At 37.8% G+C, this 13,035-nt stretch overlaps 1 protein-coding gene across 1 annotated transcript in view; it reads right to left on the reverse strand.

Annotated features, from left to right (window-relative positions):
- Positions 1–2,096: 2,096 nt before the first annotated feature.
- Positions 2,097–13,035, reverse strand: part of TMC1 (transmembrane channel like 1) — a gene marked incomplete at both ends in the record, with an annotated part of 59,782 nt that continues 48,843 nt past the window's right edge. Inside the window, 6 exons of the mRNA XM_080362758.1 lie at positions 2,097–2,356; positions 2,549–2,684; positions 2,780–2,858; positions 4,933–5,058; positions 6,431–6,670; positions 9,598–9,665. Coding sequence (XP_080218884.1) covers positions 2,097–2,356; positions 2,549–2,684; positions 2,780–2,858; positions 4,933–5,058; positions 6,431–6,670; positions 9,598–9,665 — 909 coding nt within the window. The remainder of the gene's footprint in view (positions 2,357–2,548; positions 2,685–2,779; positions 2,859–4,932; positions 5,059–6,430; positions 6,671–9,597; positions 9,666–13,035) is intronic.

A 13,035-nucleotide genomic window follows, 5' to 3' on the forward strand; every position in this document is an offset into this window, starting at 1 on the left:
GAGCAGGAACACCAAGATGAGGTTACACAGGAAAGTGTCCAGGTGTGTTTTGAATGTCTCCAGAGTAGGAGACTCCATAACCTCCCTGGGCAGCCTGTTCCAGTGTTCTGTCACCCTCACTGAGAAGACGTTTCTTCTCAAATTTAAGTGGAACCTCTTGTGTTCCAGTTTGAACCCATTACCCCTTGTCTTACCAGTGGCTGTCACCAAGAAGAGCCTGGCTCCATCCTCCTGACACTCACCCTTTATATATTTATAAACATTAATGAGGTCACCCCTCAGTCTCTTCCAAACTAAAGAGACCCAGCTCCCTCAGCCTTTCTTCATCAGGGAGGTGCTCCACTCCCTTAGTCCTCTTTGTGGCTCTGCGCTAGACTCTCTCCAGCAGTTCCCTGTCCTTCTTGAACCGAGGGGTCCAGAACTGGACACAATATTCCAGATGCGGTCTCACCAGGGCAGAGTAGAGGGGAAGGAGAACCTCTCTCAACCTACAAACCACCCCCTTTCTAATACACCCCAGGATGTCATTGGCCTTCTTGACCACAAGGGCACAGTGCTGGCTCATGGTCATCCTGCTGTCCACCAGGACCCCCAGGTCCCTTTCCCCTACACTGCTCTCCAACAGGTCATTCCCCAACTTATGCTGGAACCTGGGGTTGTTCCTGCCCAGAAGCAGGGCTCTATACCTGCCCTTTTTATATTTCATTAGATTTTTCCCTGCCCAACTTTCCAGCCTGTCCAGGTCTCACTGGATGGCAGCACAGCCTTCTGGTGTGTCAGCCACTCCTCCCAGTTTGGTGTCATCAGCAAACTTGCTGATAGTACACTCTATTCCCTCATCCAAGCGATTGATGAATATATTGAACAATACTGGTCCCAGTAACAACTCTTGAGGCACTTCACTAGATACAGGCCTCCAACTAGACTCTGCCCCATTGACCACAGCTCTCTGGCTTCTTTCCTTCAGCCTGTTTTCAGTCCACCTCACTACATCATCCAGACCACACTTCCTCAGTTTAGCTGCAAGGATGCTGTGGGAGACCGTGTCAAATACTTTACTGAAGTCAAGGCAGACCACTTCCACCACTCTGCCATCATCTATCCACCTTGTTATGTCTTCATAAAAGGCTATAAGATTGGTTAAGCATGACTTCCCCTTGGTGAAGCCATGTTGACTGCCCCTAATGACCCTCTTATCCTTGATATGCCTTGAGATGACACCAAGGATAAGTTGTTTCATCACTTTCCCAGGGATGGAGGTGGGGCTGATGGGTCTATGGTTATCCAGGTCTTCTTTCTTGACCTTTTTGAAGACTGGAATGACATTTGCTTTCTTCCAGTACTCAAGCACCTTTCCCGTTCCCCATGACTTAGTAGAGATGATGGAGAGTGGTCTAGAAATGACCTCAGCCAGCTCCCTCAGCATCCACGAGTGCGTCCCATCTGGATTTATGCATGTCCAGATTGCTTAAGTGCTCCCTAACCCAGTCCTCATCAACCAAGGCAAACTCCTCCTTTGTCCTGACTTCCTCTGAAGCCTCAGAGGTACAGAGATCCTCAGGACAGCCTCTGGCAGAGTAGACAGAGACAAAGAAGGTAACCCTGTCATCTCTGTATCTTCTGTCTCCAGGGCACCCACCTCATTCATCAGTGGGCCTACATTGCCTCAGTATGCAGTATTTAAGTATAAATGATTCTCATAAACTTTGTACAAAGCTGTATTTTCAGTGAACCGTGCTTCTAAGAAAAAGGAAAATATGTTAGGAACACACTTTCAGGATTCTAAGTAATCAACTTAATACAAAACATTTTTCATTCTTCTAATAAATATCTTCAAATAAATATCCCCACATTTAGTAACCTGTTGACACAGATAGCATGTTTTTGTAATGCTGTCAAATGCAAGAAGACATATGCAATATTTTCTTCTGAAGACTTCTATCCTGCAAAAACTGAAGCACATGTGTAACTTCTATGCATATGAAGTTTTAAAATGAACACAATGGGGTTCTGCACTTGCAGGAATGTGTTTGGGGTTAGGACTATTTTTCTGTTCTTCAGCATCCTTCATTATATCATGATGTGGTTGAGGGTCCTTATCTGTAGTTGGGAGGGCCTCTGGGCATTCCTGACTGAGCCCCTGGGAAGCGTGGGTTTCCAGGTGGCATTACATACCCCCTGGGCTCTGGTGGCCTTGACACAGCTATGGATGGGGGAGGAAGGTTTCCTCCTCTGCTCTGCAGGGAATAGTGGCCATTCAGGGCAGGGCCTGGATTCTGGAGTGCCTGAGAGGAGTTGGTTTCTCGTGGCTGGCCTGTCTTCATCCCTTCACTGCCATTCTGTCCTTTCTTGTTGTCTGAAATGTGTTCAGAGAAAATAAGTTTAAAATGAAAGAAAAATAGACTGGAGATTAGGCTAAATACTTGTGACTCAGTATTGTGCATATCTTTCAGGAGATTAGGGCAAAGGAAACAGCCAAGGCAGTGAGGAAGACTATGGTCTGGCATACAAGGATTTTTCATCCTGATGAGTTCAAAATAGCCCTTACCTTGGTTTGGAGTGGATTCATCTTGTTTGTCTCCCTTTTGCTTTGGTTGTGGTAGTTCTGTCTCAAATGGATTTTCCTCTTGTTCATTTGATTTTTGTGCCTTTTGTTTATTTCTTCTTTTATTTTCTTCTGCTTGCTAATGATGGGGAGAGAGATGAGACTTTTTCAGTGACCTGAATTGTTTCTCTAATATTGAGTAAAACTAAAAATCAATTCTTTTCTATTCCTTACACTTTGTAACTTCTTTTTAAGTTCCAAGTTAGCTTCCTTGTAAGATTTGGATGTAGCGTTGAGATAATAAATACTCAGGCTAAATTTAAAGAAAAAAAAAAATTGTTGTTAGGTAATTATTTAAATATAAAGTTCTTTACAACATTCCTACAGCAACAACTATGGTTGTGCTAATAAAAAACCTGTATCATTTCCTCATTTATAATGACTAATCTGTAGTACTATTTTGCCAACAAACTATGTGCTTCTTTACAGTATGAAGAAGACTGTTATTTCAGGGGGGAAAGAAACTGAAAGAATTTATTCTCTCTATTAATACTCTACATTTAATCAAGATGTTCCATAAAGCTATGCCACACTATGAAGTGTGTTGTAAAGAATAACTTGTAAAAGTTAATTAGCTTGTATGACATACATTATAAATGAGTAAATTATATTTTAAAAAGCTTTTGAACTAATACAATAGGAAAACTCAAGTACTGCCAAGAAAACGGCCAAAAGCAGTGGTTTCCATTTTTGTTTTGAATTACAACCTCATTCTTCTACTAAATAATGCAAGTTTTATTTTTCACTGTATTTTGTTACTTTTGTGATAAAACCAGTATTTTTGTGATAAAATCAGTATTTTTCACCATCCTGATTTAGAGAAATTCTGATAATGTCTTTTATTGATGTCATTAATTAATTATTGATGTGATAGGGTTAAGCAGTAAATAATCTGTATATGCTGTTTTCTCTATTTTGGCTGAAATTGAGAAGTATTTTCCCTTTCTCTCTCTCTCTCTCTTTCTTTCTTTCTTCCTTCCTTCCTTCCTTCCTTCCTTCCTTCCTTCCTCCCTTCTTTCCTTCCTTCCTTCCTTCCTTCCTTCCTTCCTTCCTTCCTTCTTTCCTTCCTTCCTTCCTTCCTTCCTTCCTTCCTTCCTTCTTTCCTTCCTTCCTTCCTTCCTTCCTTCCTTCTTTTCTTTCTTTCTTCCTTTCTTCCTTCCTTCCTCCCTTCCTCCCTTCCTTCCTTTCTTCCTTCCTTCCTTCCTCCCTTCCTCCCTTCCTCCCTTTCTTCCTTCCTCCCTTCCTCCCTTTCTTCCTTTCCTTCTTTCTTTCTTTCTTTCTTTCTTTCTTTCTTTCTTGCTTTCTTTCTTGCTTTCTTTCTTTCCTTCTTTCTTTCTTTCTTTCTTTTTCTTTCTCTTTCTTTTCTGAATTTATTTTCAGTATCTTTGCCTTGGACAACTCCAGGAAAGGAATAGCACTCAAAGCCAGATATCAGTATGACTTAACCATTTAATGCATTCTTTGTTTTTCTAGCCAAGGTTTAAAATAGAGTATGATGTTAAATGAATCTTGGCAAAATTTTATCTCAAAATTCCATTTTGCTCATGTAAAATCCTTCTGCAATTTCTACCTTATTCTTTATTCTTCTCTATATTTATTCACAGTTCTACAATGCAGAGTTAAATCCCACCCCTTCTCTGCATAGAATTAATTTTAAGTTCAGCAGTATACTGAATAATCTGATATATGTATACAGCAGTTTAAAATGCCTTTATAATACAGGATTCAATACAGTTTCTGAGAAAGCCTGTTCTGGTGCCTTATTCTTTACCAGGTACTGACTTAGAAAATATCTCTACTAGCCTTGTTTCACAAAGTCTCGTACACCTTGCCTCACACTCCTGTCTCAACAGCATGAAGTACATTGTTTATCAAGGAAAAGCCAAGGCATTGAAGATCAGACTCTCCAAAAGCTACTGAGAAATAACTCTGCTTCATGGTGGTCATGTTTCTTTTGAACTTGCTCTGTATCTATGATGTGTGGTCTGCCTCCTAGACAAGCTGAGCAATGTCGTAGCACTTCGGATCCCCTATAGGCTTCTGCATTTTAATAGCTTTGCCATTATTGTGGCAACAAAATTTTTGAAAAGCAATAACAAAAACAAAAAGAAAGCCATTGGAAAAAAAAAAAAAAAGACATCTTCTGTGCAAAGGCACATAAATTATGATCAAATAAAGAAAATTAAAGCCTCATGAATTCTTCGAGTCCCTCACCACAGGACAATTAGCACTGCATTTAGTTAGATATTCAGGTAGTGAAGATTCAGAGTGGAAGAATCTTAGCAGACTTTAGATTAAACAAGCTTGAGTTCATATGGTATACATACACCATCAGCAATATAAAAGGTAGGATGAGTCCAGGGTTAGAGGCATAACCAAATACCTTCCCGAACCAGGAAGGGAAGTCATGCTCCAGAGTTTCTGATATGACTTCAAACATTCTAGTCTTCCCACTATTAAACAGAGAAGTTGGAAATATATCACATACAAATATTATGGCAATAACAATTCAGTAGTGTGAATACATAGGTTAATCACATTACATCAAAGCCAGGAAAAGGATAATAGATTATAGGTTCACAGTGTTTAAAAATTGACACTCTGAAAGGAAAAGCATTTAAGATAGTATTTATGTATTTTTAACGGGGCAGGGCGGGGAAAGACACTAATATTTTTATTTTATGATAATAGATTTTGCCTTCAGTTACCAACAAGATTGTTCCTCAAAGAATCAGCATCCTAACATGTCAACTCCATACCACCAACCGAAGACTGTAGTGCAATTTGTGTCCTATAAAGTCGTGGTGAAAAAATCAAACCCCACCTTTGTATGGTTGATAAGTAAAAAATCTGCTTGCAATTTGTTTTCTTTCAACAATGTTCAGTCTAACTGTCCTCTGCCTTTGCTATATACCAATGGCTTAGAAGTCGGTTGCTGTGTTTTAGGGGATTTCTGTTATTGTTAGAACAACCTAATGCTACTCAGATCTGAATCTAGACAATCTCCCTCTGTTCTTTCTTTGCTATGACTCAAATGCAAAATCTTACGTTGCATCACTTGCTCTGTTATCATTGCTTCTATAAATTCAGGCAATTTTCTGTCTCATAAGAATTTTTGGCATGTTGTACAATTCTCCCAATTAGGTGACTGTGACCATAGCAATCTCCCAGGTATTTGCCTTTGGTCAAAGTTAACATGGCAAGACTTCTGTTCCTATACAAATTACACTGGTTATTATGCAAATATCATTTTACTCACAACAACAATGTATTATTCAAATCTTTCACTGGAATCAAGATGCCTCTTTTACTATTATCTTACTCTTGTTTTGCTAATACTTTGTCAAATAGCAAAGACTAAAGTATTTTAAAATATTTCGTTTCATATTTTAACTGACTTTGTGTACTCATTATAGTTGTGTGCCGTGCTACCTGGCAGGTAAAGATGATGAAAATGGTCCTGGACTTTCCAGGTAGTGGACACAGAAGGAGAAAGTGGCAACATCTAAGCTAGCTTGAATACAAGGCACATGTTTACACAGGCAAGGCAAGCCTAGGTTTTCAGAAGGGATTAATGAATGTGGAGGTCTTGAAGACGTTAGAAACTCCTTAAGAATAATTTCTGGATTAAATGCAGAAACTATTACAGTTTTTACATTCCAGTTTCAGGAATCATCCACAATAAGAAATGCGACAAAAACACTCAGTCTATCAAGTGCTAATACTTATTATAGCAGCTCTTTTTCAATTACTGGAACATTCACTGTGATATGTTAAGGCTATTCATTATATCAATAAAAAACAATGGATGTAAAATGAAAAAACCTGAAAGGACCGCAGTCAAAAGATGGTGGGATGGAGACAATGGTATATACAGCAGGCAGTGTGGAGAGAAAGAGGATGAAAAGTAGCATGGCCATGTAGAAATTATTTGATCTGGAAGCTTTGAAGACCCTCTCCTGGGGGACATTGCAGCACATCACTGCCCAGCACTGCAGGTACATGGAAGTGTGGAGGCGGAACACATTGATTGCTGGGAGACATGGAGCATAAAAAGACCCCATCCTAGAACAGAACAAAAAATTAAAATAACCACTTTGTTTTAGGACTTCTGTCTTCCTAGGTATGCCACCCATTCCCTATGTCAATGTGTTTTGCAGCCATACACACTATGCACTCAGAAATAAAGTTCTAAAACCATCTTTACACTTTTTTTACGGGTCTTGTCTCTTCAGTCTTGCTTTAAGCACTGAAGAAATGTGAGAGAGCTCTCCATATGAACTTTTTGTTCCAAAGTTATGAAGCCGTCTTTCTCTGCAAATTAAAGATCACCTAATGAAATGTTATCCACTCTTACTTTGTCCCTTTTGTTCAGGTAGCATTTCATTTGTCTCGTATAAAAAATGGTAGCTCTAAAGCTAGGTATTAACAAAAAATCATTTATTCTTTCTTATTTTTCTTAATACACTAGTACCATTTTAGGAAGGATATTTTTGCTTAGCTGACATTTATTTTAGTTTTGTTGACATGGTTATTTAGCACTTAATTCTGACAAATTTTTATTTATTCTGCTAATTTATTTATTTTTTTTCCTTATTATGTATGGTTACATGATTATGACACTAAAGCAGTTGGGATCATTTTATTTTTATCACACCTTGTTTCTTGTGTCATGTTGACTGAAGAGCAATCACTTTAATTTGTCTGGCCAAATGATTCAGAATATAAGAGATCAGGAATTTACTTTTTCCTTAATCATTGTTCAGGTGACCAGGGCTGAGCTGCTTTGCCTCTGTTTGCCTCAGTTTTTCTATCTAAAAAACAGGAGATAGATCTGCATGCTTGGAAAGCCCGTCCAAGTAGAAAAATATTTTTATAGACTCTATTATATTAAAATCTGTCCTTTTTTTCATGTATCTTCAATGAAGTGATAAAGGGTTTGTTGGTCTATACCTGAGAGAGCATCTCATGGCCCTGTTTCTTAACTTCATGGAAATCAGTTGCAAAATACTCCTCAACTTCAACTAGTTCTGAGTCTGGGTAACTTATGGCCCCTATCATAATGTTTCAGTGTAACATTTACTATAGGGTAGACAAATTCTTGCCAGAGATTGCTAATGTTGAGAAGACTTGTAAATGATTTATACTGCACTTACTTTTTGAAAACACAAAGAGAAGAGAGAAGTTTTCCTAACTGCATGGTATCTCTCTCATACACAAAAATAAATGCACATATGCATGCCTCTTGTATACTTTCTGGCTCTGTGACAGTGCCATCTCACCAGAGCCACCTGAAGCTCTTCTTTGTTCTGTTTCAGATGAGCATAAACGTGTCCAATAGAATTTGTACAGCTTGGGTAAAACAGAAACCAATTTATCTTATGTAAATATGAATGATAGACATAGCTTTGGCAGCATGTGTTTATTATTATTTCAGTCAAACTGTTTTTTTCCTGATGTATTTGGTTCAGTTTATATCATGAAACATTATTTTGAAAAACACTACAGGTCTAGTGAATTACTTGTTCCCGCAAATATCAATTAGCCTGTAAATGTGGACCCCAACTCTGCAAGAAGCAGTAAGCAGAAGGATGCTGTATCTAAATAGCATTGCAAAAGCACAGGTCATGGTTTCTGAGCCAGGATGTTTGTATTGGCGTATGGCAGCTTAGAAATGCACACAGACTGCACATGTAATGAAATATTAAAATGATAGACATGTATAGAAGTTTGGTTAGAGAATAATCATTAATCAACTCCCCCTCCCAGTCCCCAACATCTGTCAGGTAGAGAATGATTTCTAACCTATCTTCCAAAGCATTAGTTGCAGTAGTAGAAAGGATTAGTGCCACCAGTTGAGTATAAAATTGCAAGAGTTTAAGCTGCCTCCACATCATTTTGATGAACAGCAGCCTGAGAAATGTTTTCTAACATAAATTATAATGCCAGCCCTAAGGCATGTAGCAAAATGCCAGTTGCAAAGCTAAGCTGCTTTTCTAATGGGCAAAACACAATATAAGTGCCTTACAGGCCAGCAGCAGGGCTGGACTCTCTCTAGCCAAACTCTTATGGCATGACATCAAGACAAGGCCATAGGTGGTGCTGTGCTCATCCCCAGCGATACACCAACCTTCTGAGTGAGCTCACCATGCTGCTGTCGCAGCCCTCAGTGCATCCCTCCAACAGGCTTTGGTTGCAGGGGCTGCAAGATATTTGCCTCTTTCTTTGCCATATTTCTGTGTTATTTCTTTGACATGCACACAACAGATAACATTAGGGCTTTACAGAAGTGAGGGCTTTCACCAAGCAAAAGGTCTGATCAGGAAAGTCATATTAAAGGTGAAAAATGAGTCCTTAGGAAGAATTAAATGTGAGAAGTCAACAGTGCCCGAGAAGGATCATTTCTGAGGAAGACTGAGCATCTTGCATGAGGACTCTACAAGTTAGTATTCTTTACCACTCACATGAAGTCCAAAAACATGATGAAACATAGAGCTCTTCTCTAAAGCTAAAGGACTAATACTGCAGCAATAGCATTTTATACACATTCACAATCACAAATAAGTATACACAAATTTCTGAAAGAAAAGGCCGTTTTTCACAGGACACATAGGGAAAGAGTGGTAAGCTATTTTGAAAGGCTGAAATTCAAAGATAAACATAACAGGACAGATGTTTGCTCTAGCAAGTAGTCAGTCAAAAAAATATAAGATTCATCTACACAGCTATTTACTGGTTGGTCTTACAAGCTCATTGCAAAATCCTGATGCATCTTGTCCCTAGTGATGCATCTTGTTCATCTAGTCTTACCCAGAACTAGTTTTGAAGTGGTCCCACGGGTTGCAGTGCGCCAGAGTTTGATACACTAATGTATTCCATTGCATTTCCACCAAACTAAAGCAATGGGACAGGATCAACATTTCAGAAGAATCTTTCACAGATACAGCTAAATCTGACCATCCTGCAGACACAACATGCTTCACTGCACTTACCAGATCATGCCTTGGTTAAAGATCAGTCCCAGCACATTTCCACTTATATCAAACTCAGAATATGATGGCTGAAAGAAATAAGACAGATGCTTTCATTAGGCTTGTACAAAGGGTTTTAAGATGACTTACAGTAGATTAGAACTGTTGCTTCCAATAACAGCAGCATACTGGCATCAGGTTGTAAGGCTTCTTGTTGCATCTTATCAGTGAATCACAAAACAAATTAATATGACTCAAGGCAAGCAGGCAGACTTTAATACAGATTGTAGTATTTTACTGAAAATCATTTTTGGCTTTGTTCAGAAGAAGGTGCTAATGGAATATTAAAAATAGTTTTGTGTACTGGCTAAATTTTAAAACAACAATTAATAAATTTTCCATTGGAGTGGCTACTGCTGGTCAACTGATGTGTCCTCCAATACAGTACCAGCCATGGGGCTGCTGTGATTTAATTCCTATTTGAACACCATCTTTCATATTTTAACAGTTATATTGATGAAGAATTATTTTTAAGCATTGATAGATGTTGCCTAACTGTGTCTTCTCTGCCCAATATAAATCTCTTATTTCTAATTTAAGTGTGTTTCATTCTAAATTTTACTTCAATATTCAGACATGGGGTCTCATCATCACTGTCTTCTGAAGAAAGCACTGTATCATAAATTTTTGTTCCCAGTATAGACATATAAACACCATAAACAAATAATTATTTAGTCTTATATTTCTGAACCATTCATCTGACACTTTCATTCTGTTTTTCCAAATCTTTAATCATTCCCACATCTCTTATTTTACCCTATTTATTATTCTCTCATTCATGAAGACCTCTATCTACAAATATTGAATACACTGCATTTGAGCAACAATTGAAATGCACACTTATATATTACACATATGCACCAGAACAAAACTTTTTGGTAAGAAATTGTAGCTGTAAACTTTTGCTTTACACCTAAATGGCTGATTAAAGCATATTATTCATATGGTTTTGCTTAGTCACAAAGGTTTTTTTAATCAGCTTTTTCATAAAAGACAGTTTTGCTACACCATAGCTGGTAAAATGCATGATTTACCCTAGTGAGTGGAAAAAAAGGCTACGTGTAACTTCCAGGTATTAATTACATGGATGACTGATAAAGGGAGGAAGTGACATGAGAGACAAAACCAACTATTTCTTTATGACTAAATCAAGACAAATTTATTCTATTAAAATCACTAAATCAAGTCACAATTTCGAATAGCACTATGTTATGCTGTTGGAATAGTTGAAGCCCCTACACTCTTTCCATGTAATTTTGAGTAAATGTACAGTTTTATATGTAAATGTTTACAGTAAACTGCCATATTTATGCTGCTTATTTATGAATCCATTTCCACATGAGGAAATATTAAACAGGTTAGTAGCATTCAACTTAGAAAGCAGTTGACTAAGGAGAGCTATATAAAGGAACAGAATCTCATAAGTGACTTTGAGAGATAAATAGAATCATACAGAACTAAATAATGTGTGACTGTTCTTCATAACATAGGAGCTAGCATTAACAAATAAAATAATTTTAAAATAATTTTTAAACAAACAAAATGAAGTGGTTTACCACACAACATGCAAATTAATTTCTGACATTCTTTGCTAAATGATATTTTCGTTGTTAAAAATATTTAGGGTATAAAAAAAGACTAAAAATTAATGGATGATAGGTACATCATAACCAACAAACACAGAGTCATAGATATAGCAGCTTCCTAGGGAAGAATTTAAGAATTTAAGTTTGCACTTCCACTTCTGGCTGTTGTTTCAGGTAGCTGGCTGTACCTGAGGACCATAATGGACCGGACCATTATAGTCATTTTTATATACTCCCAAATAAAAATTACAATAATAAATTGTTTTCAGCATGTCCTACCAGCAGCTCTGTTGTTGACCCTTTGAGAACAATAATATATTGTTGGAAATAAGGTGTCCACTCATTGTTGGATAAAAATGCCACAGCTTCAATTAACAGTGTTGAAGCCCTTGTGTGGGGGCTGTGAGGTTCACTCCTGCTGCTTACTGCCTCTCTCTATGTTTTTTACTGTTTCTATGGACAAATGACTAAAAAGAAAGATGGTATTTGTGCAGCCTTTTAGGCCAGATCGTTAATTAAGGCTCTTTCTTTTGTGGGTCTGTTCTATTGATTGAATTACTGTATTATATTCCATTAACATTCCTAATGTTAACAAAAAAAAAAAAAAAGAACAAATATTAAGTCTGAAGTATTAATAGGTGAATGTGTGCGTCTTTATTTGAGAACTGGAACTCTCCGTTTAAGCCACGTTGTCCTGCAGTTCACTGTGTGGCTCCCAATACCAATAAACTGCAGGCATCTCACAAAAACAAATAAACAAACAAACAAATGGAATTATATATATCTGTATGTCTGGTAGACTCATACAGCTATTCAGGATACCCAGGGTCATCTCAAATAGCACTGGGCACCTGTAGGGCACCTGTGATTGGACAGGTCATGCATCAAAAATTTCCTGCATAAAAAGTAGCTGATTCAGAGTAAATAACAAGAGACAAGAGGTTTCAGGAAGCCTAAATGAAAGCTGAATCACACTAAGTAAAATCTGTCCTGCGATCTTCAGAATGGCTTTCAGGCTTGTATTCATTCAGACTCTTCCACTGATTGTGGATATCCTTACAGGAAAAAGGTCCAGACTAAGATTTCAATGTCTTTGGAAAATACAATATCTGAACTGTTTCCTCACAGATGTATCTCAGACTACAATGATTCATGTGTTCCCCACATGCAGCCTTAGCTATTGCGATGGCTGTTGAATATTTGAAAATGTGGGGAAGTTCCAGATATAATTTAAGTATTAATATATGGAAATACACAGTTCCACAAGCTGTGTTTGCTCTCTGCCCACACTGTATCCAAATTCCTGTATTTTATATCAATATTACAAAGGTTATAACTTGTTTGTCCACAACCTGGCCAGCTGGCTGTCTTTGTCTTCAGCCTTACACCAGTTCTGTTTGAGACACACTGTAGGATTAACAGAGAGAAACCTGAAACTTGCCATGAAGGCCAAAATTTCATAGGATCCAACCAATAACAATGAGATTAATACACCAGAAAACTGGTTTTTAGTAGAAAACACCAAAACTTTCTCCTCCTCTGGAAAATTACAATTTCAGAAGAGGTTGGTTTTAGTAAAATGGTAAATTTGTACACATATGAAGGTAAAATTTTGAGGAAAAGAGGACAAAAGGATGGCAGAAAAACTACAATGTTACCTATACCTCTCAGTAAGTACAAAAGAGGTTTCAGGAGCTTCACAAGCTTTGTCAGTACCCTGACTACGGCTTAACAGGTGAAAAAACAGCATCAGACCTTACAGTGTAGGTATTCTGGCTGGCTAATTTAATCTAGCTCAGATCTGTGTAAAAGA

Source organism: Nesoenas mayeri (assembly GCF_963082525.1).
Source record: "Nesoenas mayeri genome assembly, chromosome: Z".
NCBI lineage: Eukaryota > Metazoa > Chordata > Aves > Columbiformes > Columbidae > Nesoenas > Nesoenas mayeri.